Here is a 23,631-nt window from a genome sequence, read left to right as displayed (position 1 = left end):
ACACCTTTTTCTAATGCTTCCACATCCTTCCTGAAATATGGCGACCAGAACTGTACACAATATTCCAAGTGTGGCCACACCACCATGTTGTATAGTTGCAGCATGATATTTGGAGCTCAATCCCTTTATAAATGAAACCTAACATACCGTATGCCTTCTTAATAGCACTATCCACCAGGGAGACGACTTTCAGGGATCGATGCACATGGACTCCAAGATCCCTCTGCACATCCACACTACCAAGAATCTTTCCCAGTGCTCTGCCTTCCTGTTATTCTTCCCAAAGTGCATCACCTCACATTTAACTGCGTTGAACTCTGTTTGCCATCTCTCAGCCCAATCCTGCAGTTTATTGAAGTCCCCCTCCAAACTGTCCACTACTTCACTGACTTCAGCGTCATCTGCAAATTTACTAATCCATCCACCTATGCCTGCATCTAAGTCATTTATAAAAATGACAAACAGCAGTGGTCCCAAAAAAAATCCTTGTGGCACTCCATTAGTAACTGGACTCCAGGCTGAATATTTTCCATCAACCACCATTTGCTGCCGTCTTTCAGAAAGCCAGTTTATAATCCAAACTGCTAAATCACCCTCAATTCCATGCCTCTGCATTTTCTCCAACAGCCTACCATGTGGAACCTTATCAAAGGCTTTACTGAAATCCATGTATACCCTCATCTACATGCTTGGTCACCTTCTCAAAAAACTCAGAGGTTTGTGAGACATGACCTACACTTGATGAAACCATGTTGACTATCTGAAATCAAATTGTTGCCTGCCAGATGCTTATAAATCTTATCTCTTATAATCCTTTCCAAAATCTTTCCGACAACAGAAGTAAGGCTCGTTGGTCTATAATTACCTGGGTCATCTTTGCTGCCTTTCTTGAACAAGGGCACAACATTTGCAATCCTCCAGTCCTCTGGTACTAAAACTGTAGACAAAGACGACTCAAATATCAAAGCCGAAGGCTCTGCTATCTCCTCCCTAACTTCCCTGAGAATCCTCTGATAAATCCCATCTGGCCCAGCGGACTTGTCTACTTTCACTCCTTCTAGAATTGATTAACACCTGTTCGTAACTAACCTCGATCCTTTCTAGTCTAATATCTCGTACCTCATTCTTCTCCTCTACAATATTCTCCTTTTCCTGAGTGAAAACTGATGAGAAATGTCTATTTAGCACCTCTCCGATCTCCACAGGGTCTACACTCAACTTCCCACTTCTGTCTTTGTCACAATAAGTATGCTCAACACAGATACAAGGTAGATACTACACGAGAATCAGGCTGAATATGGAAAGTTCATATTGTGATAACCATCTGATGAAGGAGCGGCGCTCCGAAAGCTACTGCTTCCAATTAAACCTGTTGGACTATAACCTGGTGTTACGTAATTTTTAACTCTAAAGAGACTGGCTTCTAACAGAAAAGGAAATTGCAGTGTCTTCTGTGGACATCGATAAACTGTTAAGTAGGGGTGAATAAGAGGAATGAGACTGATTAGAGGCAACAAATGCGAATTACATATAGGGCAGAGAATGCTGCTAAGGTATTAAGTGAATATTTTGCACCTGACTTTATAAAGGCCTTCTATCAAGGAAATGAGAGTGTGCAGTTAATTTAGACAGTAGAAAGATTTAAATTTAATGACAAGGTATTAGTACTCCAATTTGATAAGGCACAAGGATGTGATGCATCTGAGGATACCAAGGGAAGTGAAGGTGGATATTTCTGGAGCCACTGGCCACAATTTAGTCATCTTTAATCAGAATTTCAAAAAATACATACATTTTTAATACAGGGAGCCAAGATAAACTCAACATCTGTAGGCTAGTCATTTTAACTTCTGGCCCAGAAACAATAATTTGAGACAAAATTAAAATCATTTGGGTTAATTAAAGAAAGGCAGCATGAATTAAGGGAAAATCCGTGTTTAACTAACTTGTGGATAGACACTCCAAATAGCTGATAACAACAATTCCACAACCTGTTTTTATCTTCCACATTAGTACCTTTGCTGAAATAGCTTGTGTTATGTCACGTTCATCTCTGTTTTACAGAAGGCACTCTGAAAAGGCATGCTATCAAGCCAAGTATCGCTTCAAACTAGTAACTGATACATTTGCATAAAATACATGAATGAGTTTCAGTGCCTTCGGCCAAATTCCTATATTCCTTGGCCATGGCAAAAATCAACTATCTAACAAACTCCATGAACAAGTTTCCCACCATCCTATCTAAGCTATTCAGAGCTCTCTGGACCAGAATTTCTTTTGATAGTCTGGCGTAGCTAGCCTGCTGTTTTAGTAAGTGGGAGCAATTGACTGATCTGAGCACAGTTAAATTTAAGGTCAGGTCTTTGACCCACAGAGCTGGTAAAATTCCCACCAGTTGGTGCTTTAGCACTAAGCACCCAAGTGTTTGTTCTTGGCTACGTTCCCACTGTGCAAATGGAACAAAGCAAGACCAAGTCCCTCCAGTTTTGCAGCGCTGGCTATGTTTATTCTGAGAATGCTTAAACTCCTCAATCCATGGTTTTCAAAGATGGAAGAAAATAAATTCTTACATTTTCTACAATGTATTTTATTGTTAGTGTGCTCAGAGGTGAATACAGACCACGTCATTGTAATCGCTACCTTGATTATAGTTGTAAAGCTTACATTTATTGTTTAATGAGAGTTCTGAATGGTGCATGCACTTGAATGCCATGATCTTGCACAGTGGATCCATGGGTAAGAATGATGTCCATGTAGCAGATGATGACTTGTCACTTTTTCAGTCATGGCTCATTGAAAATTTTAGCTGCAGAGCTGATTCCAAGAGCAGCAATTGAAGCATTAAACCCCAAACGGTGTGATAAATGTCATCAGTAATTTTGACTTTTCATCAAAGGTGGCTGCCAGAAGCTGCTGTTTATTGCCAGTCTGAGGAGGGCCAAGCTTTTTACCAGGTTGTTGTCCAAAGTTGTCATTTGGGTGAATCTTGCTTTCTACAACCATGTTCAGTTGCATCATGTCCAAAGGAGATATGTAGTGAGTCCATCCCTGAACACCAGCTGTGCTTCTGGTAATGTTACTCCTTGATGCAACAATTGACTCAATGTCTTAACTGACCTTCTTTATTGAACCTTCACGAGATGAACAGAGATACTGATTTGGCCTCTAACCTTAATAAACCGAGTTATGGCAGGGTCACTTGCCTTAGGCCTGTTAATAGTTTGAGGAATTCTCACTTGAATTGTTCCTATTTGCCTTAGTTTTGCAATTTGTCTACCTTGTGGATGAGTTTGAGATTCAAACAAGCTCTCCAATTTAGGAATGAACCTAAATGACACAAATCTTTCCTTCCTTCGTACTGGAGAGTAGTGACCAGCTGTCTGTTTATCATAACGGTCAATGAGGCATCCAATTGAAGTTGAATAATTAATGATTGGAGAGGGTTAAACTTCAGCCACTGTAGTGTCAGAAAAGTCAACATCCCCCCCCACCCCAGTGTCAAAATTAAACATTGTTTTGTGACCATTGACTGTAATATCTGCATTCTAGAAGTTTCTCCTATTGCTTGGATAGCACTGGACTTAATTAGTCTCCTTTGAGTTTCAGAACTCGTAGCTCTTTTCTGCAGCAAACCATTTTGAAGTAGCCCCTCCTCCAACAGGAATGGCAGTCACACTGAATGAGTCTTCGCCCACCTCAATGGGAATGTGAGACAACAATGGCTACAACGCCCTCCTACTTCTTTGCCTATTGGTCAGTGTATGTTATCTTTCTGGCTAGTGGACTGGAGCATGTCAGACATTCAACTCCATGTAGGTTTTCTATCTGCTTGGATTCAAACTCCAATCTGTTTCCGTTGAAATCTTTGGCGCCGGCTGTGTACTGATGCAGCTTTGTCCTCTGCAGGGGAATGACTCGGGTTCGCGAGTTTTGAGAAGATTTGTAGTTCAGTTCATAGACCAGCCTTCTCCAGAGCGAGGTTGTGCGTGAATGTTAAGGCAAAACTATTCCTCATCAGCTTTGCATTGTGCTCAAGATGGTTTGTTGTGATTTCTGTGGGTTTCATTTACAGCTGGGCTTTGTCTGTTCAAAAGTTTTGCTTAATTGTGGAACATGGTAGCCTCTGTGTCACTTCAGAGCCATTAAAGTATTTTCCCATTGTAACTGCACTTTATAATGAAAAGCACAACAGCCAATTGGCACACACAATTGTAATAATGACCCAATAATTTATTGTTGTCTTGTTTGTGGGATAAATTTAGTTAGAATATTAGGCAGAGTTATCCTCTGACTTTTCCTTGCAATATTTCTACAAAGTCTGTTATGCCCACCTGATGATGCACATGTGTCTAGTCACCAAAAAGGGTGTTCAGTCAGTGTCAGTGTAAGTGTGCAGCAATCAGCGATGTTAGTATATGAACTTCGAAAGCTGAGCTCTGCGAAGCATTGGAAATCTTCCAAGTATATTGCCTATTTGCATAGTGTAGGCTGGTGTAGATTAAGAAAATAAATTCGCATTCTACTGAACCATTTTATTAAATACCTTTCCCTGTACCCTATACTCCTGCACTGTGGCTAAGTGCTTTTAAGTTAATAGTGGGGAGCACTGAGATGGCAGAAATGTTGAATCAATACTTTGCCTCAGTTTTCACAGTGAAGGACAATAGTGCCACTCTTGTTGGAACGGGCAAGTCAAAGGCAATAGATAAGATAGAACTGAGAACTATCAACATCGATAGAGAAAAGGTACAAAGCAAACTATTAGGATTGAGGACAGACAAGACCCCTGGGCCTGATGGCCTACGTCCTAGGGTATTAAAGGAAGTGGCAGCAGAGATAAGTAGATCCATCGGTTACAATGTTGCAAAATTCCCCAGATTCGGGAAAGGTTCCAGTGGATTGGAAAATGGCTAATATAATGCCCGTTTTCAAAAACTGAGGAAGCCAAAATGTGGGCAATTTCAGAGTAGTTAGTTTAACATATGTTGTTGGGAAAGTGTTAGAATCAATTATCAAGGAAGCAATAGCAGGACATTTGGAAAGTCGAAACATTATCCATCAGAGTCAGCACGGTTTAATGAAGGGTGGGTCATGTTTGACTAACCTGCTAGAGTTCATCAAAGATGTAATGAGCAAAGTGGATAATGGAGATGCTGTAGATGTAATTTATCTGGACTTTGGAATGTGTTTAATAAGGTGCTGCACAAAAAGTTAGTTCACAAGATTGGACCATATGAGATTAGGGGTAATTTATTAGCCTGGATAGATGACGGGCTTATGGACAGAAACCAGAGTTGGAAAAATGTTTTTTTTTCCTGGATGGCAAGCTGTAATTAGTGGGGTGTCACAGGGTTCAGTCCTTGGACCCCAGGCATTTGCAATCTACATTAATGACTTGGATACAGAAATAGAAAGCTCTATAGCTAAATTTGCAGGCAACACAAAAATAGGCAGGATGGTAAATTTCAATGGGGAAATAAGAACTTACAAATGGATATAGATAGGTTAGGAGAGTGGGCTAAAATGTGGCAGATGGAGATTAATATGGATAAGTGCGAGACCATGCATTTGGGTTGAATAAATGGGAAGGCGACCTATTCTCTTAATAGGGAAAGACTTGGGGTAGCTTTGGTGCAGAGGGATCTAGATGAACTTGTTCATTAGTCACAACTAGCATACAGGTACAGCAGATCATAAAGAAAGCGAATGGAATGTTGGCTTTTATAGCTAGAGGAATAGGATATAAAGGTAAGAAAGTATTGTAGCAATTATAGAAGGTATTGGTGAGACTGCATCTGGACTATTGTGCACAATTCTGATCCCCTTATTTGAGGAAAAATCAGAGGCAATTTAGTAGGATTTCACTAGATTCATTCCAGAGATAAGAGGTTTGTCGTACGAGGAGAGACTGAATGGTTTAGGCCTGTACTCCCTGGAATTTAGAAGAACAAATTAAGATATTCAAGATAATAAAAAGTATGGTTAAATAGATGTGGAGCAGATACTTCCTCTTGTGGGGCATTCTTGGATGAGAGGTCATAGTCTTAAGAAAAGGGGGAGCAAATTAAAGCAGAGTTCAGGAGAAACTACTTCTCCCAAAGGATTATGACTCTATGGAGTTTGTTACCCAAAGTGCAGTGGATGCTGGGACAGAGTAAATTTAAGGAGGAGTTGGATAGATATTTAATTGGTAATGGGTTGAAGGGCTATGGAGAGATGGCAGGAAAATGGGGGTTAGGAGCATATCAGCCATGATCGAATGGTGGAGCAGACAAGATGGGTTAAATGGCCTAATTCTGCTTATATCTAATGAATTTAAGATTTTCACCCAGAGATGGTGATAATTGGAATAATATCTACAGCCTGCAATAACACAAGGCTGCATAATTTATGGAGCTCATAATATTATGTAAGATAATTTGAAGATATATTTCTGTTAGTTGGGCTGGAAAGAATAACAGAGTGATACTCCTCTGTACTGATGGGAGTCTGGAGTTTGCTCATGAAATTAGCAAAAAGAGACTAAATCCAAAAGTGTAGAACCAATGTCAAAGTGTTTAAAAACCTAAGCAGTTCAGGAAAGGTGACCACATTGGCACATTCAATGACATCCTACTGTGTTCATATTACCAGGCCTACTTGAATATGTGACCCCTCACAGCAATCTACTTTTCAGATAAACCCATCCTCTTCCTACGCATATTCTCAACCCTATCTCTTGTAACAACCACAGGTCGGAACCCTGAAGTACAATGTACATTTTAAACCTGAAATTCTAAAATGAGTTTTAAAAGATGTGTTCCAGCCAAAAGTGGCAGTGGATAGAAACTTAATCGCTGCCCAGAGAACAAAGAAACCCCTGGAATATCATATCAAAAGAGCAAGCCACCCCCTTTGAGTTATATTCAATTACAAAGACATTTCGTGGTTCTCCCTGTTGAAGATTATACAAGTTCAGGGATTATAAAGCCAGTGTCAACTCCATATCATGGCTACTGAAGTATGCTATTGGGATTGAAGTTCTCTTGTGCAGAGAGCTTAAGGTACTTGTGTGTACGATCCTGGGTTTGATATTAATGCGCCGTGAGGGTCACAATCCATCAGCTAGTCCTCGATCACTCCTGCATAAGCAGCTGTCTCTGTCAGGCTGATTGCTAGAAACCAGCCAGCTTGCAAGCCAGAAGAAAGGAAACAGGACAACAAAAAAGCTCTCCGAGTGCCTTAATTCAGTCACAGTCAAACAAAATAAGAACAACAGGCTCTTGACCAACCTGCAAAATAAAGTACCTTGAATTTGATTTCAGCTATCTGTGCCAATACTGCCAGTTACCTCCATTATCATGGCCGCAATGTTCAACTACCTGGTATTTGCAAACAATTCATAAATTGAACCACATTTTAAAAACAAAACTTATACTGTTTTGAACTCCCTATTTCTAATTTGTGTGCATGTGCTTTGCTAATTCTTTCCATAGATTTTAACTGATAAAACTCAATCTTGTGCTCACTCACAAAAGCCTGATTAAATTGACTCCCTTCAAACTTAGGTTCATTTGAGTGGGGGAGAAAAGTATCTACATGGGAAGCAATCCACTTTTAACTCCATCTTGATGTGATCAAACAAGAGTTTGGGTGGATATTGTGCCTCATTGTGGCATTCTGTGCCCTGCATAACATTGCATATAAATCATTCTGGAATTGCTTGCTGGAACATAGAAGGACAGCATCCAAATTGGCTCCTGAAGAATGTCTTTAGCATGTTCAGTGACACGTGGTGATCATATCAAATTCATTGTATCACTCCTGGGTCTCAATGTTTGGCTTCTACGTTCACATCTTTAGCTTGTTTTTTTTTGTTGTCTCTCCCTTGTCTCTGAGCAGCCAGCTGGTAAAGCTTGAGATATGAAGAGATTAGGGTGAGTAAACTGCCCCATGAGAAAAGGCAGCTATCTGGAAATTTTGCACATTTGTCATTTGAAGTCTTTTTGCTCCTGCACATATTTTGATGGAGAGGAAGCTTTCACTGATGATGAATACTCCTCTCGATGATAGGCAAAGTGCTCAGTCATTTGATGTCCTGCATTGTGGATGGCCAGTGACTTGAGCACCTGCTCATTCAGGAATCATCACTGGTAAAGTTGGAATTATCTCCTGCCCTGGCAAATAAGCCATAAGTCAGCTGTCTTATACATTTGTGAGTACTGGCAGATACTTGGAAGGATCCAGAGTTGAAAGATGTTGAGGGTTGCACTTGGTCTGTCAGTCAGTGGTAAAGTATGACTGTTGGGCCCTCTGCAACCACCTGACAAAACACCCTGAACTGACAGACATGTCTGGGGTTCCAACATGTTGAGGAAGCTTATCATGTGCCTGTGCATTCTTTGAAGAGAGATTTGGGCTCTCAGTGAACATAAGGTCTGTGAGGAGCTGCACTTGCTGTTGCTGAACATCTGAGTAAAACTGAATGAATGACACCCAGGCTGTTGTGGAGATCAGACATCCAAGCTTCAAACTTTGAAACTTTTCTCTCAACCCAAAATTGTGAACAATGTGATTTCCATAATCAGGCAAGAATTTAGCTGTGGATTCTGTACTCATTTTCATACTTCTCTGTTGCATCTTCAACCCCTGAGAGCACACAGCATCATTTTTACTTTACTTTGATGGCAAGACCTAGAGAACCATCGATGCACAGCTAATTCGCAAAGCCATGGCAGTATTACTGTACTTGAACATTTATCGTATTGAGAAGGACAGCCCACTTCTGCCAAGGGATTTCTCACATGCAACCTAATATTTGGTATGAAATACAGAAATGGACAAGTGGAATCTAGCTTCCCAACACAATTTCAATGTCAGATTGTCAGTTTCCTGGTTTCAAGCTGTCCCTGCATCATCTGACCTGCTCCCAACCACTTTTAAATTCAGCACAATATTTGAGGTAATTCAAAAAGACGACAACAAATTATCTTATTCTTTTTTGAATTAGTATTACAAATAGACTAAACCAACTCTCACTTATAAAAACGTCTTGCATGATTTTTAATACATTATGTAAACCAATTTAACTCTTTATTTGGATGAGTAAATTGCATAATCAACTGTATCCATTCAAATGAATGTTTGGTCTTTGCAAGATTCAAGTCTAAGCTAAAGATGGACGTGCAAATAGTAAATGTTAAGAGAACATTGGTTTAAAAGCAGAAGAGTGTACTTTTCAGTACAAAATGGTCATTTGCAGATTCACTCAGGTGATCAGGCTGATTTTTAAAGTTGTACTTTCTTCAAGTTGTCTTACTGGGATCGATTCTTTCAGATTCCGCCTTTAGAAGCCCTCCATACATGACGGGCGAAGAATCACTCAGCCTCTTCCTTTTATTCCTCCAATGTCAATTTCTCATCCTAGATCATGTTTATGTAATTTTATCATTGATCATTTTAATGAATTGTTTGTTTTAGTTGCAATTTGTCTGCCAATAGATGGCGTCCATTCAAAGAAACATTGCTTTCATTGTGCCCATTTGCTTTCTGACTTGGTGTAATTGTTTATTGTTTGATTTCAGCATTGAGATGGTCAAGGCTAGAATTAAAAATGAGTTATCTATGTTTTATCTGATTTGATCAAAAAATGCTGAATCTTAAAGCAGCAAATTAATACTTTTACACTACTAGCTTTTTGAATATGACCAGTCTACTGGGTTAGGCGATTATTTTTAATTCTTCAATTAAACTTAATTCAGATACATAAATACAATATCTGGCAGGTTTGCACTTATATAATAACTGTAAATTAATACATGAGTAATTATAAAACAAAGCATATAAAATGACTCAAATTGGCAGTATTAGAAGAAAACAGTGTTTTGATCTTGCTAGCAGTGAAAATAGTTATCTAAACTGACTTTTAACTTTGCACATAAAGTAAACTCCCAAGATATTCCCATAGATTGGATAGGTGTGTTCAAAGGAATATGAAAGCATGACGAGTGCAACAACTACCATAATTATTAATTCTGAATAAACATGACAATAGATGAATGAACTGAATGACCTGTTTCCTTTTTGCGAGTTCAATTTGTTTTGATCTATACTTCACTGTAAACTTTAGGAAATAAATACTGAGCCAGGTGGGGAGAGATTGAGGCAGATAGTAAAAGATTGCAGAATAGTTTTTGGGAAAGTTCTCGAATGTGGCATTAAAAAGGTGTAGAAGACTTAAGTATATTAATGTATGGTCAAAGCAAATGACCCGTTCCCCAACAAAGTGAGCTCAAATGAGGGGAATTGGGCATAATTGAGTGGGGAGCTATTGAGCAGGTACAGTATATTGAGACGAATATGAGGCAGGAGGAGACATCAAGCAGGGTAAAGCCATGCAATGAGTTGTCAACAGGTATTTTTAAATTTATGATCATGGAGATTGGTAGGGTGAGTGTGATGACAACATACAAGTTAATATTGCTGAACTGCCTCAGTGACCTGAAAAATTAATTTAATGATTCTAGAATTTAAATTCCTCCATTTATGATGTGATAGGCTTCAATTTTTAAAAGTTAATCATAATATTTAAGCTTCTATCTTCAGAACAATTAAATGTCTCAATCATTTAATTTATTCATTGTACAGTTGAATTAGAAGTGTAAAAGACTGATATTAATTTCCTAGTTTGCTGAGAAATGCCAGTGTGATTGACAGTTTGTCTAACTTGGTAATGTTGTTTTGGTTAAATACCTGGAGATCCTCTCGATTCAACCTAACATCTGGAAATGGTAAACCCATACCATTTGAGATTGCTAGATATTTGTGAGCAGTTTTTTCTTCCAGATTAATAATAAATGCAGTCACTGTAAATTGACAGTGGAACAAGGAGCAGTACAGCACAGGACAGGCCCTTCGGCCTACCAAGACTGCACCGACACATGCTGCCTTTCTAAACTAACAACCTTTTGCCTCTTTGTTGTCCGTATCCCTCAGTTGTCTGCCTCTCCACACATCAATCAAGATGACTCTCTTAAACGTTGCTATTGATCCATCTCCACCACCATCTCTTGCAGCACATTTCAGGCACTTACCACCCTCTGTTTTGAAAAATCTTACTTTTCACATCATCTTTAAACCACCCCTCCTTTTACCTCAAACCTTTATCCCCTAGCAATTGACATTTCTACCCTCAGGAAAAAAAATCTCAGACTATCCATGCATCTCATAATTTGAACTGAATCCCCACAGTGTGAAAGCAGGCCATTCAGCCTATTGAGTCCACACTGACCCTCTGAAGGGCATCCCATCCATACCCACCCCTCTATCCTATAACCCTGCATTTCCCGCAGCCAATCCACCTAACCTGCCCATCTTTGGACTGTGGGAGGAAACTGGAGCACCCGGGGGAAGCGCTCACAGATACTGGAAAATGTGCAGACTCAATTGCCCGATGATGGAATTGAACCTGGGTCCCTGGTGCTGTGAGGCTGCAATGCTGAACCACTGGACCTGCATGCCACTCAAATTTTGTAAACTTTGACTAGGTCACCCCTCATCCTTCAACATCAAGTGAAAACTAACCAAGTTTGTCCAATCTCTCTTCATAGTCAATACTCCCCAAACCTAGTAAATTATTGTTGTACCATCTTCAAAGCTTCCAAATTCCCCTTGTAGTATGGTGACCAAAATTGCATGCGCTATTCCAAATTTGCCCCAACTAAATTTCTATTCAGCTGCAACACTACTTAGCAATTTTTATGCTCTATGCCTCAACTGATTCAAGGTAAGAATACTATATGCCTTTCTGCTCATCTCATCCATGGAACAGTGGACCTGTATACCTAGGTCCCTCTATGTTGATGTTACTAAGAGTTCTGCTGTTTATTGTATTCTTCCCTCCTGTTTTAGAAATGCATCACCTTGCATTTGTCCAGATTAAACTCCATGTGCCATTTCTTCACCCATGTCTCCCGCCTATCTATATCCCACTGTATCCTCTGACAATCCTCCTCACAAGTTGGAACTCCCCCAATCTTCTGGAAGATTTTCTGTTGGTAAATTCTGATCGATAGCTCCTTTTAAACTTTTTTACATTTTGTACTGGATTGACAGAGTGAAGATCTGAAGTGCAAAATATGAAATTATGTTCAGTAGTACCACATTGGAGATAGGTAGTTTGTTTAATAAAATGGAATTTCTCTCACCCACTTCATTACTGCTGCTGGTTCCACTGAACAAATGTGTAACACAAATTCTACTTCTTAGTACTACTTCAATCCTATCTACAATTGAGACCTCAACAAACCTCGTTAACCATCCCACCATCACTTCACTCTTCCCTCCAACATATTAAACTAGGTACCTTATTTCTCTCCAAATGTACTCCATGTCACCTAAACATGTGTGCTGCACAATGTGATGTATATTCAGAGGAACCTCGATTATATGAATTATTGGCAGGGAGCATTTTGTTTGAATAATCGAAGTGTTTGGATAATCGAATGCCGGATATTGCAGTTTAGTCAAGCATCAAGGACCTTACGATCTTGTTTGAATAATCTGTAATTCAGATAATCAACATTCAGACAATCAAGGTTCCTCTGCACGTGATAGTGACAACAACAATAACTTAATGTTTTGAAGATAGAGGGATTCGCTGACTGGGTAGTATAAACTGACTAGCCTTCAAATGAAATCAAAGTATCTGTGATATTTGTGTAGAACTAGGGCAAATTCTTACATTGCAGATTACAACAAATGACAGGCAAACAGCGCAAATAACAAGACTACTGCAATCACAAAATGCTCCTGGAATACTAACCAGGGAGCAGAGCTGTCTACAGAATACAGATAAGCAATGTTGTCAGGAGTGTCCCTAGTAAACCAATTTAAAATGAACAACAAATCAGAAAAATGTATGGCGATATTAACCTTTGCCTGAAAAAAAACATTTTGCCAAGTGTACAATCGTAATGATCCTGTCTGTATTGATGCTATGCCATTTTTAAAAAAAAAAATTCTGTTTTAAGACCTCCTTTAAATCTTCCTTCCTTATACAAACTGCTAGCATTTATGAAATCCGTTCCAGTCCTGAATGCAGGTTCATACTCTCTCACCATTTGGTCTTTCCTCTGGTTTAACTTCAGTAATACAGCTATCTCTGATCTGCACTTTCTGACAGTCTGCTGAAGCTACCTTTTTTCTGCTTTCAAAACCTTTCTCTTTGATTTTAGCTAGCTACTCTTTTAAAATTGGCTGAAATCCCTTGAAATATTCATAATGAGGCAGTCCTTAACATTACTACTTTTATATCATCATCCTATTCTCCTACTTTGTGCATTTATACCAGAAGTCTTTCTCCATCTAGATTTCTCAACTTGGTTAATGTGGGTGGTAGCCCACGGTAAAGTGGAAGAGTTTTCTCGCACCTTTTAAATTTTGCAAGCCAGATAAAATCCTACATTTTAATATTTCTTCCCAAACAAGACATCGCTAGAGTGTAGCTATTTCGATTTTTAATCTTTCCCTCTGCACCCTTCCTAGGCACCTAAACCCACCCAGCCCTTCCATACACTATATTCTATTGTTTTAACCATGAACCTTTTAACAGACGGGGAAGCCCAGTGTTTCTAACAATGTTATGAATGTGGGGGGGGTGTGCAAATTACAATATCTGTAAATGCATTACTATTATTTACCATTTATCCATCTGTCCTCTATAGCTATGCCAACATTTACCGAGAGTTGGAGCAGGTAATCAGGACTGCAGATACACAGGACGACCTCAAATGGTTCAGTAGTACACACGGTCCTGGAATGCCAATGAACTGGCCTCAGTTTGAGGTAATGTTTCTTTTGTTCACACAGTAACACATTTATAATTAAATATTATTTGTGTTCTCTTAATATTGTAGTGATCTTGAAAAGCTATTTTGTATGTAGCTGTGAGTCATTCCTGAACCCTGGCCTGGGGTTACATTAAGCCACAATGTAACCCATAACAACCCACCGTAAAATTTAAACAAGAAATTGATTTTTGACTGTGTACAAATATTCAAAATTATATAAATTTGTGCCTTGAGTTATGTTGATCACTAACCGTCTCTAACATGAAAACGTTTGAACATCAGCTTGGCTGAGCATTTGTTTTCAATCAGAAAATTGTCCAGTCCATCTCCACTCTCTTTCTTCCGTCAGCCTCGATCTTCAGGTAGTACTGAAACAAAACTACATTATTGGAAGTTTCCTCTTTAGAATGAAATATTAAATTTGCTTGTTCAGGTGTACAAAAATTTGTCTTTTTTGAGGAACACCTTCAAAGATTTTCTAGTCAACAGAGATTCCTCAAAAAACACTGGCAAAAAAAGATAGCCGTGTAATTCGTAGAACATGAAACTGTACAGTCCAGGAACAGCCCTTCAGCCCACAATGTTGTGCTGAACATGATGGCAAATGAAACTAATTGCTTCTGTGTGCCCTTGGTCCATATCCCTCCATTCATTGCAAATTCTTGTGCTTATCCAAAATTCCCTTTAATGCCCCTATCATATCTGCCTCCACCACCCCAACCCTAGCAGTGTGTTCCAGACTCCTACCTCTCTGGGGGGCGGGGGTGGGGGGAGAGAAAGAAACTTGCCCCTCACGTCTCCTTTGAACTTTCTCTTCTCACCTTAAACATTATTTTCAACTCTGGAAAAAGATTATGACCACTAACCCTTTCTATGCATCTCATTATTTTATGAACTTCTATGAAGTCTCTCCTTGGCTTCAGCCAATCCAGAGAAAATAACCTGAGTTTTTCTAGCCTCTCCTTCTAGCATATGCCTCCTAATCCGGGCAGCATCCTGGTAAATCCCTTCTGCGCCCCAAAGCTGCCTCATCCTTCCGGTAATGTGGCAGTCAGAATTAAATGCAATTCTCTTAAATGTGGGCCTAACCAAAACCTTAAAGCTGCAATATTACATCATGACTCTTGTACTCCATTCCCAACCAATAAAGGCAAACATGCCATATGCCCTCTTTTTATCACCTTTTCTTGAACTCCAAGATCCCTCTGTACACCAATTCACCTCATTGCTTTATGTGAGTGCTTACCATAATAACAGAATGACAATGCCAATCTTTACAAGTAATTGTTTGGCTGCAAACTATATGTGTAAAAGTAACAGATGAAAGGTGCTGCAAAAATGAGTTATTTTTGATTTCACAAAATTAACTTTCAATGGCAATTTGGCATCCAGAGGAATTTTACAGCCAATTCACAAACAGGTATCCAACAGTTTCATGATTCCAGGGATTTTGCCTCTAGTATACTACTATTCCACATAACATTCTTCACGCAAAATATATCTTTGTCTCCTGCCTGGTTGCCCTAATTTCACATTTTAGGTCAGAGTAATATTCTGGATCTTGCCTTTCTCATAACACTACTACAGATAACCAGAGCACTTTACACACAGCATCCTAGTTTTCAGTGTTAGAAGGATGCAATCTCATCATTAATCCAATTAATCTCTCCAACTGTTTCCGGAATTGAGATGCTTTTCTTGTCTTGATGGCCAGAACAAATGTATTGCAGTTGTTGATCTGAGTATGCATAGGAGCTTAAACATAACTCTCTGGACTCTGAGTTCCTCATTTCATTTGTAGAGATTGATATTCGGGGAACATGGTTTCAATACAATCTATGGATTTCTTTTCAACACAATTTAGAGTGCACTTATATTCTCTCTTTTTCTTCTATAGCACTACTTTGGATGTACCCAAATTAAATTTCACCTGCATATAGATTTTATTTTTACTTTGTTACAATTATAACTCTCAAATGTTTGAATTTATTACTAATTGACCAGAGCAGGAAAAATTAGTAAATGTGCAAATATACAGCCAGTCCCAGTCTAGCAACTCTGTCCTTTTGGATTCAGCCAGTCAATCATTAATGATACTACTGACTCACTCCTGTTAATGGAAATTAAAGTCTCCAATCTCGTATGCATTCTGCATTCTTACCACCCTCTAAGCGGTGTTCACCATGGTGCAGTACTGATTCATCAGCCAAAGATCGGGGAGGTGGGGATTTAGCAGGAGCTATCCTTGCCCATATTTCACTGATGTCATAAGATTTTGTAGTGTCCAGGGTCAATGCTGCTCTTGCTTACCTTATACCATCTTGTCACTATTACGGATAGTCTCCCCTGCTCCTGGGACCAGGCAATCTCCAGAATGGTGACCGTATCTGAGATATCCTCTGTAAGGTGTAATTCCATGATTGTGACCGTGTCAGGCTCTTGCTTGACTCGTCTGTGGGGACCGCTCTCTCAATTTTGAGTGTGTCGGTGAGGAAGAGGGTAGGGTTGACAAGCCTGTGTTTGCTCTGTAGTCCATTTCTTTGTTTAGACTTCACAATAATTTGTTTCAAGTGAGCACCTTGTTAGGCCATTTCAGAGGACAGTTGAGAGTCAACCACCTTGCTGTTGATTTGGAGTCATAGGTAGGCCAGACCAGATAAGGACAGCAGATGTCCTTCTCCAAAGCATATTGATTGAGGTGAATTCTAACATCAATAAATGATAGTCACACTGTTACCATTTAGTTTTTAAATTCAGATTTTTATTGAACTCTTTAGATTAGATTACTTACAGGCCCTTCGGCCCAACAAGTCCACACCGACCTGCCAAAGCGCAACCCACCCATACCCCTACAATTACCCCTTACCTAACACTACGGGCAATTTAGCATGGCCAATTCACCTGACCTGCACATCTTTGTGACTGTGGGAGGAAACCGGAGTACCCGGAGGAAACCCACGCAGACACTGGGAGAACGTGCAAACTCCACACAGTCAGTCGCCTGAGGCGGGAATTGAACCCGGATCTCTGGCGCTGTGAGGCAGCAGTGCTGACCACTGTACCACTGTGCCACCCATCTTGTTTCACCATCTGCCATAGAGTCATTCAAACCCATGTCCCAGAACATTTGCTCTAGATTACTAGGTCAGTGACATTACCATTGCATCACCTCCCCTCCTCTTTTTTTTCTTTGAACCAAGGTTTGTCTCTTGGCTTAATGGTAATGGTGGAATGAACAGTTTGCTAGAGTTGAAAGGTTACAGATTGTGGTGGATTAAAATCCTGCTCTCAGTGATGGACCACTGTGCCAAATTAGCTGGGAGCACATTCACCTCCGAACCCAGAGTTTGAGTATGGAGTGGCATAGTACTGTCTGTGGGTGAAACATTAAACAGAGTTGTCATCTGCCTGCCAAGGTGCATGTAAAATGTACCATGATATTGTTAGTGAGAAGGGAAGGGGAGGTATCCTGGATGTCCTGGTCAATATTTATCATTCGTGAAAAACAGATTCTCTGATCATTAACCCATTGCTATTTGTGGAAGGTTGCTGACACAAAGTATCAGAAAGAATTTCACTTGTTGTAAAACATTTTGAGATGGTCTGGCTGTGAAAAACCCAATATAAATGGAAGATTTTAAATATATATATGTGCATGTGGTTGCATTGCTGCAGTTATACGGTTTTAATTTACCGTGCCTGAAAAGACAAAACTTACTTCTTACAGGAATATTCTCAAGATGTGACTCATACAGTTGCTAAAAGAGAGAAAGTAAAAAAGGTTAATGAAGGTATAACAAATGTCTCACCAGGAGGAGAGCAGGCGACACAGGCTGTGGACAGGGGCAGGTAGGTGTACTCAAAGGTGGAATTTTCTTTAACATTAATAATTGTAGTAGCATGCAAAGGATCTGATTTGTCTTTTTAATGTGAGTGTGTTGTTTAATTCTTCTGTCTTGGCTTTGACCCACTCATTGGGTAGAGGATCAATGCTTAATTTCAAGACTGTAATACCACATAATAATAAAGGTTACGAAAGGAGGTGTTTGCATGTTTATTGATGTTTATTCTCATATATATCTGCTCAAAGGTGGACTGCAATATCGTGAAATAAGTTTTTTTTATTTAAAGAAATGGACAGCAATAGCAAGGGCATATTACCTGAAGTGTCAGCTCCTATTAGCCAAGATCAGTATTTGGAAACACAAAATGAACAATTTATGTGACAGATCCATAATTTTAGTGACAGCAAACTTGCAGGTATCAGTATTCTAACAATATTCCTGTTTTTGTTCTGCCTAATGTTAGGGTTAGTATCAGTGGATGATAGCAATCAAATCACTTTGATGAGCTAGCTATAGTTCATCTTATAGATGGTGTGCATGACCGCTTCCTCCTGATTGGAGAGTTTGCTATTCAAGCCAAGGACATTCTACCCCAAAAGGAACTCTTGCAACTGTGACCTGAGCTGCAGCTTATAATAACCATCAGTTTTAGAATTCTACTTTAAATACCTGGGGCCTTTCATTCATTAAAATGTTTTTAAAATGGGAAAAACACAGACTTAAAACAACCACAGTAATTATCTGACAATGTTGAGTGAAACCAGCAATAAACAAGACTTCTGAAGTGAAATGAAAACATCATCAAAATGACTGAAAGCAGTCTTTCAGATCTGTATCTCCTGTTTAATTTACACCTTTCTAGAAGTTTCATATATTGGAATGAAAATGCCTGCAGATTGTCCAGCTTGAAGAAAGAAAACAATGAACTAGATGTAGAAATATATGAAAAAAACAGGCAACTTTCTTGATGTGGAGGTGCCGATGTTGGACTGGGTTGGACAAGGTCAAAAATCTCAACATCTGGTTATAGCCCATAGTGTTTGTTTGAAAACACTAGCTTTGAGGGCTAGCACCTGATGAAGGAGCAGTGCTCTGAAAGCTAGTGTTTTTAAATAAACCCATTGGACAATAACCTGGTGTTGTGATTTTTAATTCTGTTCTCTCCTCTGCCAAAAAAAAAGTGTGTTGGTATAATAACAGCAGTATTGGAAGTATTGTTCTCTTTCTCCCTGTTTTTCTTCTCAGCCTCTCTCTCAATAATACCTGATGAAAAACAAACTGAAGAAACCTCAATTTTGTTGAACTTCTAGATATCTACAAATTCTGCTTTTGCTGAGGATACATGTCATCAATTTAATTATAGTTTCGAATTCAGACCAAAGACTGCAATGATTCTAATAATTTTTATATAGCATCTTTAAATCTTCATGGCTGTGCTAGCATTCCCCTGTTCTTTAAATGTTGCACTTGTGTTTGTTTGTGTGCCTATTTGGTATCACATGTTAAGACGTAGGTTGGAAGGCTGCACCATTTCTGTTTATAGTTCACTCTCTGCTGGTCAAAACCAATATTAAATTTAACTAGGTTGGTAATATAGCCACTTAGGTCTCAGATTGTGTCAAAATCACTATGAAAATCATGTTGGCTACATTTCTTTAATCAATAATAAATAATTGGTTTATTACCAAAACAAATTTACTCAAAGCGAGGTGAGACGTTTATTGGCAAATGGTTTGGATTGTGCAAATATATAACTGCGCTCCAAAGAAGCTAACGTTCTTTTTCTCTCTCACTCGATCTCTCACTTCTGCATACAAATCTGAGGAGAAGCAAAAAATAAAAAGTCAGCAGAATGTTCACTTTAAAGTATTTTGGCCAGCTAGACTTTTATCAGGAGGTTAGCGACTAACAGCAACCCAGGAGCAGGAATAGGCTATTTTACTCATTGAGCCTACTCTGCCAAATCATGTTGGCTGCTATGTACAAACCTCAACACTGTGCAAAGATTGTACAGAACTGCTTTAGTACCTGTGAATGGAGATAAAGATTTTTTTTGTGAATGAAGTATATTTTTGCAATAAAAAAGATTTACAAAGCTCTTTTTTTAAAAAAACAAAAAGCAGGGCAGGGATGTTCCCAATGCCACCCTCGCCCTGATTGCCACCTTTGTGTGTGCTGCATCAAGCTGTGCGTTGACCCTTTGTGTGCAAACACCAAGTCTCACTACGTACTGAGGTTCTACCTGTCTACTATCATAAAGGATAGGTCTGGCATCATTGTTGCAGAATGCTCCAAATAGCTGGACTGTTCGGTATCATCTGCCCTTCGTGGAAAGCTTTTTAAAAGAAAACACCTCTGACCACAAGTCCATCAGGCAGTGGTCAGCACGTATCATCCTCAAACTCTGAAAGAAAAGGGAAGGGTTGATCCTGGTACGTGGTTCCCTCAGCAGACTGTCCAAAGTCATTGGCAGAATGCCTCATTACCAAACCTTTCCAACGAGCACCAAGACGTAGCCTTGCTAGGGATAAAGAAGGCACAACCCTGTCAGATTCTTCACGCTCTCCCAGGCGCTCTCCTCCACCACACGCTGCCCTCGAAGCGGCTGCAAGGGTGAAGAGACTGCCATGCATCTCCTTCTGGAATGTGCCTATGCAGAGAAGGTCTAGAGAGAGATGCAGTGGTTTTTGTCGAGGTTCGTTCCAAGCAGCTCTGTGACGCTGGACTCTGCTGTAAAGGCTGTTCTTTGGGACACGTACTAAGACGAACATTGACTGTACCTGGAGGACCATCAGCTCTGTGAAAGACACTCTCTGGTCTGCCTGAAACTTGTTGGTCTTCCAGAGCAAAGAGTTGACCCTGACCATGTGTTGCAGAGCGCATTTCAAGGTCTAGGACTACATGCTGAGGGACACACTAAAGCCTGGGACAGCTGCTGCCAAGGCTCAATGGGGAAAGACCACTTTCTGAGGTCTTTCTGCCAAAGTGTAACAGGAGACCTTTAAGTTATCAGACTGACCCCCACCTCAAAATGTCTGTAAATGTTTTTTCTGCAGGAGTTAAAAATACATTTGGTTTTGCACCTGCATTGTGGCTTTGTGGGATGTTGTTTAACTTCTGCTTTTCTCTCCACAAATACTATACAGAATGGATTAAGAACCTTGTATATGTATTTGTAGGTAATTTCTTTATGAATCAAGTATATTTATGTAATAAAAACACTATCTTAATGTCACATGCTATTCCAGCATCCTTTGATATCACTAGCTATCAATCTTTGTCTTGAACTTGCTGATTGACTGAGCTTCCAGAGTCCAATGGGGTAGAGAATCCCAAAGATTCATCACCCACCTCATCTCTGCTCTAAATGAATTTACATTGGTCTTTTATTCTGAATTCCCTCATTCTAGACCGCACAGTCAGGGGAAACATTCTTCTCTGTCTAGTCTGTCTACCCTCTCGGTCAACTTATCTTTCTGCCCAAAACGTCAAGTTTCCTGTTCCTTGGATGCTGCCTGACCTGCTGCGCTTTTCCAGCAACACATTTTCAACTCTGTTCTCCAGCATCTGCAGACCTCACTTTCTCCTTGAGAGAATACAGGCCCAGTCCCCTCAATTGTCTTCATAACCCGGCTTAGGAATCACCCTGGTGATCCTACGCTGCATTCTCTTTATGGCAAGTATATCCTTCCTTAGGCAAGGGGACCAGAACTGCACATATTAATCCAGGTGTGGTCTCACCATTGTTCTAAAACATTGAAGCAGAACTCCCTTTGGCCCTGTACTCAAATTCTTTTGCAATAAGTGCCGCTGTCATGGATTTTCAAAAAAATAAAATTCCTCCTTTTGAGATGTCGGCATGGCTGGCTGAGCCAACGTTTATGTTCATTCCTCTTGCCGTTGAGAAAGTGGTGGTGACTTGCCTCCTTGAACCACTGCAGTCCACGTGCTGTAGGCAGACCTACAATGCTATTAGGGAGAGTTTCATTCCTTTTTGGTTGTTTCATGGTTGATACAACAGAGTAGCTGCCATTTCAGAGGGCAAGTAACAGTGGCTCCAGAGTCACATGTAGACACTTTCCTAAAGGAAAATTTCTGAACGTGATGGGTTTTTCCAATAATTATATGATTATCATTAGACCTTTAACTCCATTTATTTTTTTTCTCCCCTTTATTGAATTCAAGTTCCAACATGATGGTATTTGAACTCCGTTCCCAGAACAGTACTGTGGTCCTGGATTTGTAGTCTCGGGGTAATTCCACTAGGCCATCACCTCTCCTAGCTAATGGTGTTCTGGTTTTGAAGTTATTCTGTACACACAAGGTGCTGGCATTGGCATTGGCATTGGCATTTCTTCATGGAACCGTTGTAGTTCACTAAATTCCCTTTGCTTCACGTGGTGAGGCAGACAATCCTCTTCAGGAGCTCTCTGAGTGATAAAGGTGACCTTCTGAGCAGAGTTGCAGGAAAAGGGAGAGCAATGGATTATTGTTTCTTCGGCAAGTCTCAAATTCTCTCTGAATCCACTCAAGAATACCAGAGCCTTATCCCACAGTCAAACCATGTGACCTGTCTGTGAAAGGTCTACAAACCATGTGACACCATCCGTGACATTGGTTGCCAGTGAACATTGAACAAAGTGTCCATTCCCTTTATGTCATTTCTGAAGCTGCCCTTTTTTTTATCTCTGTGACATTGCCAATTCCATTTCTGTTTCAGCTTGTTTGCTGCTGAAATTCTAATCCTTCCCTTTTTTTTTAAATGATCCCAGCTGATAGTAATACTAAACAAGTCAGATTTCAGAGTGAAATCTGGCTGTGGACAGGGAATCTTGCTTTCTTGCCTTGTTTCCACTCACCCGTGTCTCCTATCTTGCTGAGCCCTGGTCTTGTCGCTTTCTCCTCCCAGCCTCTGTCTTTCTCTATCCCCAGCCTCATACCTCTATTTTCGCTTTTTCCTGGTCTCACTCCCACCCTCCGTTCCTTGCTGATGGGCTCTTGCTTCTCTTCTGAATCTGAACTGAAATCCTAGGCTCCATCCAGTGACAGAAGTTGATCAGTTCTGGTTTGAGAGTCCAATTGTATTGACCAACTTCTCCCACTAGATGGAACCTGTAAAATGTAAAAATATTGTAGAATATTATTTTCTTATAATTTTTTGAATTTAGTTTTTGTTTTTCTATTTACCCATGTAGGATTTTAACCACTTAACGTACAGGTAGTATTATATTTCATCTGAGACAGTATGGGTACAATGTTTTGTTTTTATATGTGTTAAGGAAGGCTGTATGGAATTTAACTCCAGTTTTAAAGTTTATTTTTAAGGAATCAACGTTTCACTTAATTTAAATTTTCTGGAAAGCAATCCTGAATTTATTGGACGTATTGTATTCTTTTGAAGTAGCTTGGGCAGCTTTACGATATTAAAGATGCCATGTTAATTCAGATTGTTAATTTCATTTTTCTGTATTGTTTGTTAATTCCAGTATATATACAGCTTGGCTAGTGGAGCACCTAACTCTGATGTACTGAGTTTATATTAGCACAGATACTTGCATATTGTCATAGCACTATGGCCCAAGTCAACATGACAGAGTGCACTCACCATTTCTGAATGTCATATTGCACAAAATTGGCTGTATTTTGGCATTTATGATGTTGGAAATCTTCAGGAAAGGCCCAGTAGGGTGTTCCACATTTGACTGAAGATTCTTATAAGCATTGTCTCCTGCACTCATGCTGGGTGCAACTATGAATCAGAATGAAGTTGTTCGTAGATAATACCCATGTTAGACTCATGGTTACCAACCCTATTCTTCTAATGATGTGGGAACTTTGTTGTGACCTACTGATTGTAGAACTGCTTAGCACTAATCCATAAACACTTGTTCATAGCCCTAATGCTTTTGGTGCTAAATGTGGAGTTTGCTTCACTAGGTAGTGCATTTTAGAAAGAG

At 39.7% G+C, this 23,631-nt stretch overlaps 1 protein-coding gene across 5 annotated transcripts in view; it reads left to right on the top strand.

The window, feature by feature from the left end:
- The window catches only part of pacsin1b (protein kinase C and casein kinase substrate in neurons 1b), a 304,569-nt gene that overhangs the window by 267,405 nt on the left and 13,533 nt on the right, over nt 1–23,631 (top strand). For all 5 annotated transcript variants that reach the window (XM_060845553.1, XM_060845548.1, XM_060845550.1 and 2 more), the window contains exons 7-8: nt 13,704–13,824; nt 17,557–17,678. In XM_060845553.1, coding sequence (XP_060701536.1) covers nt 13,704–13,824; nt 17,557–17,678 — 243 coding nt within the window. The remainder of the gene's footprint in view (nt 1–13,703; nt 13,825–17,556; nt 17,679–23,631) is intronic.

This window comes from Hemiscyllium ocellatum, chromosome 26, assembly GCF_020745735.1.
Source record: "Hemiscyllium ocellatum isolate sHemOce1 chromosome 26, sHemOce1.pat.X.cur, whole genome shotgun sequence".
In the NCBI taxonomy this organism is placed as follows: Eukaryota; Metazoa; Chordata; class Chondrichthyes; order Orectolobiformes; family Hemiscylliidae; genus Hemiscyllium; species Hemiscyllium ocellatum.
Note: the sequence above shows the minus strand (reverse complement) of the source record. Positions and strands in the feature narration are given on the sequence as shown.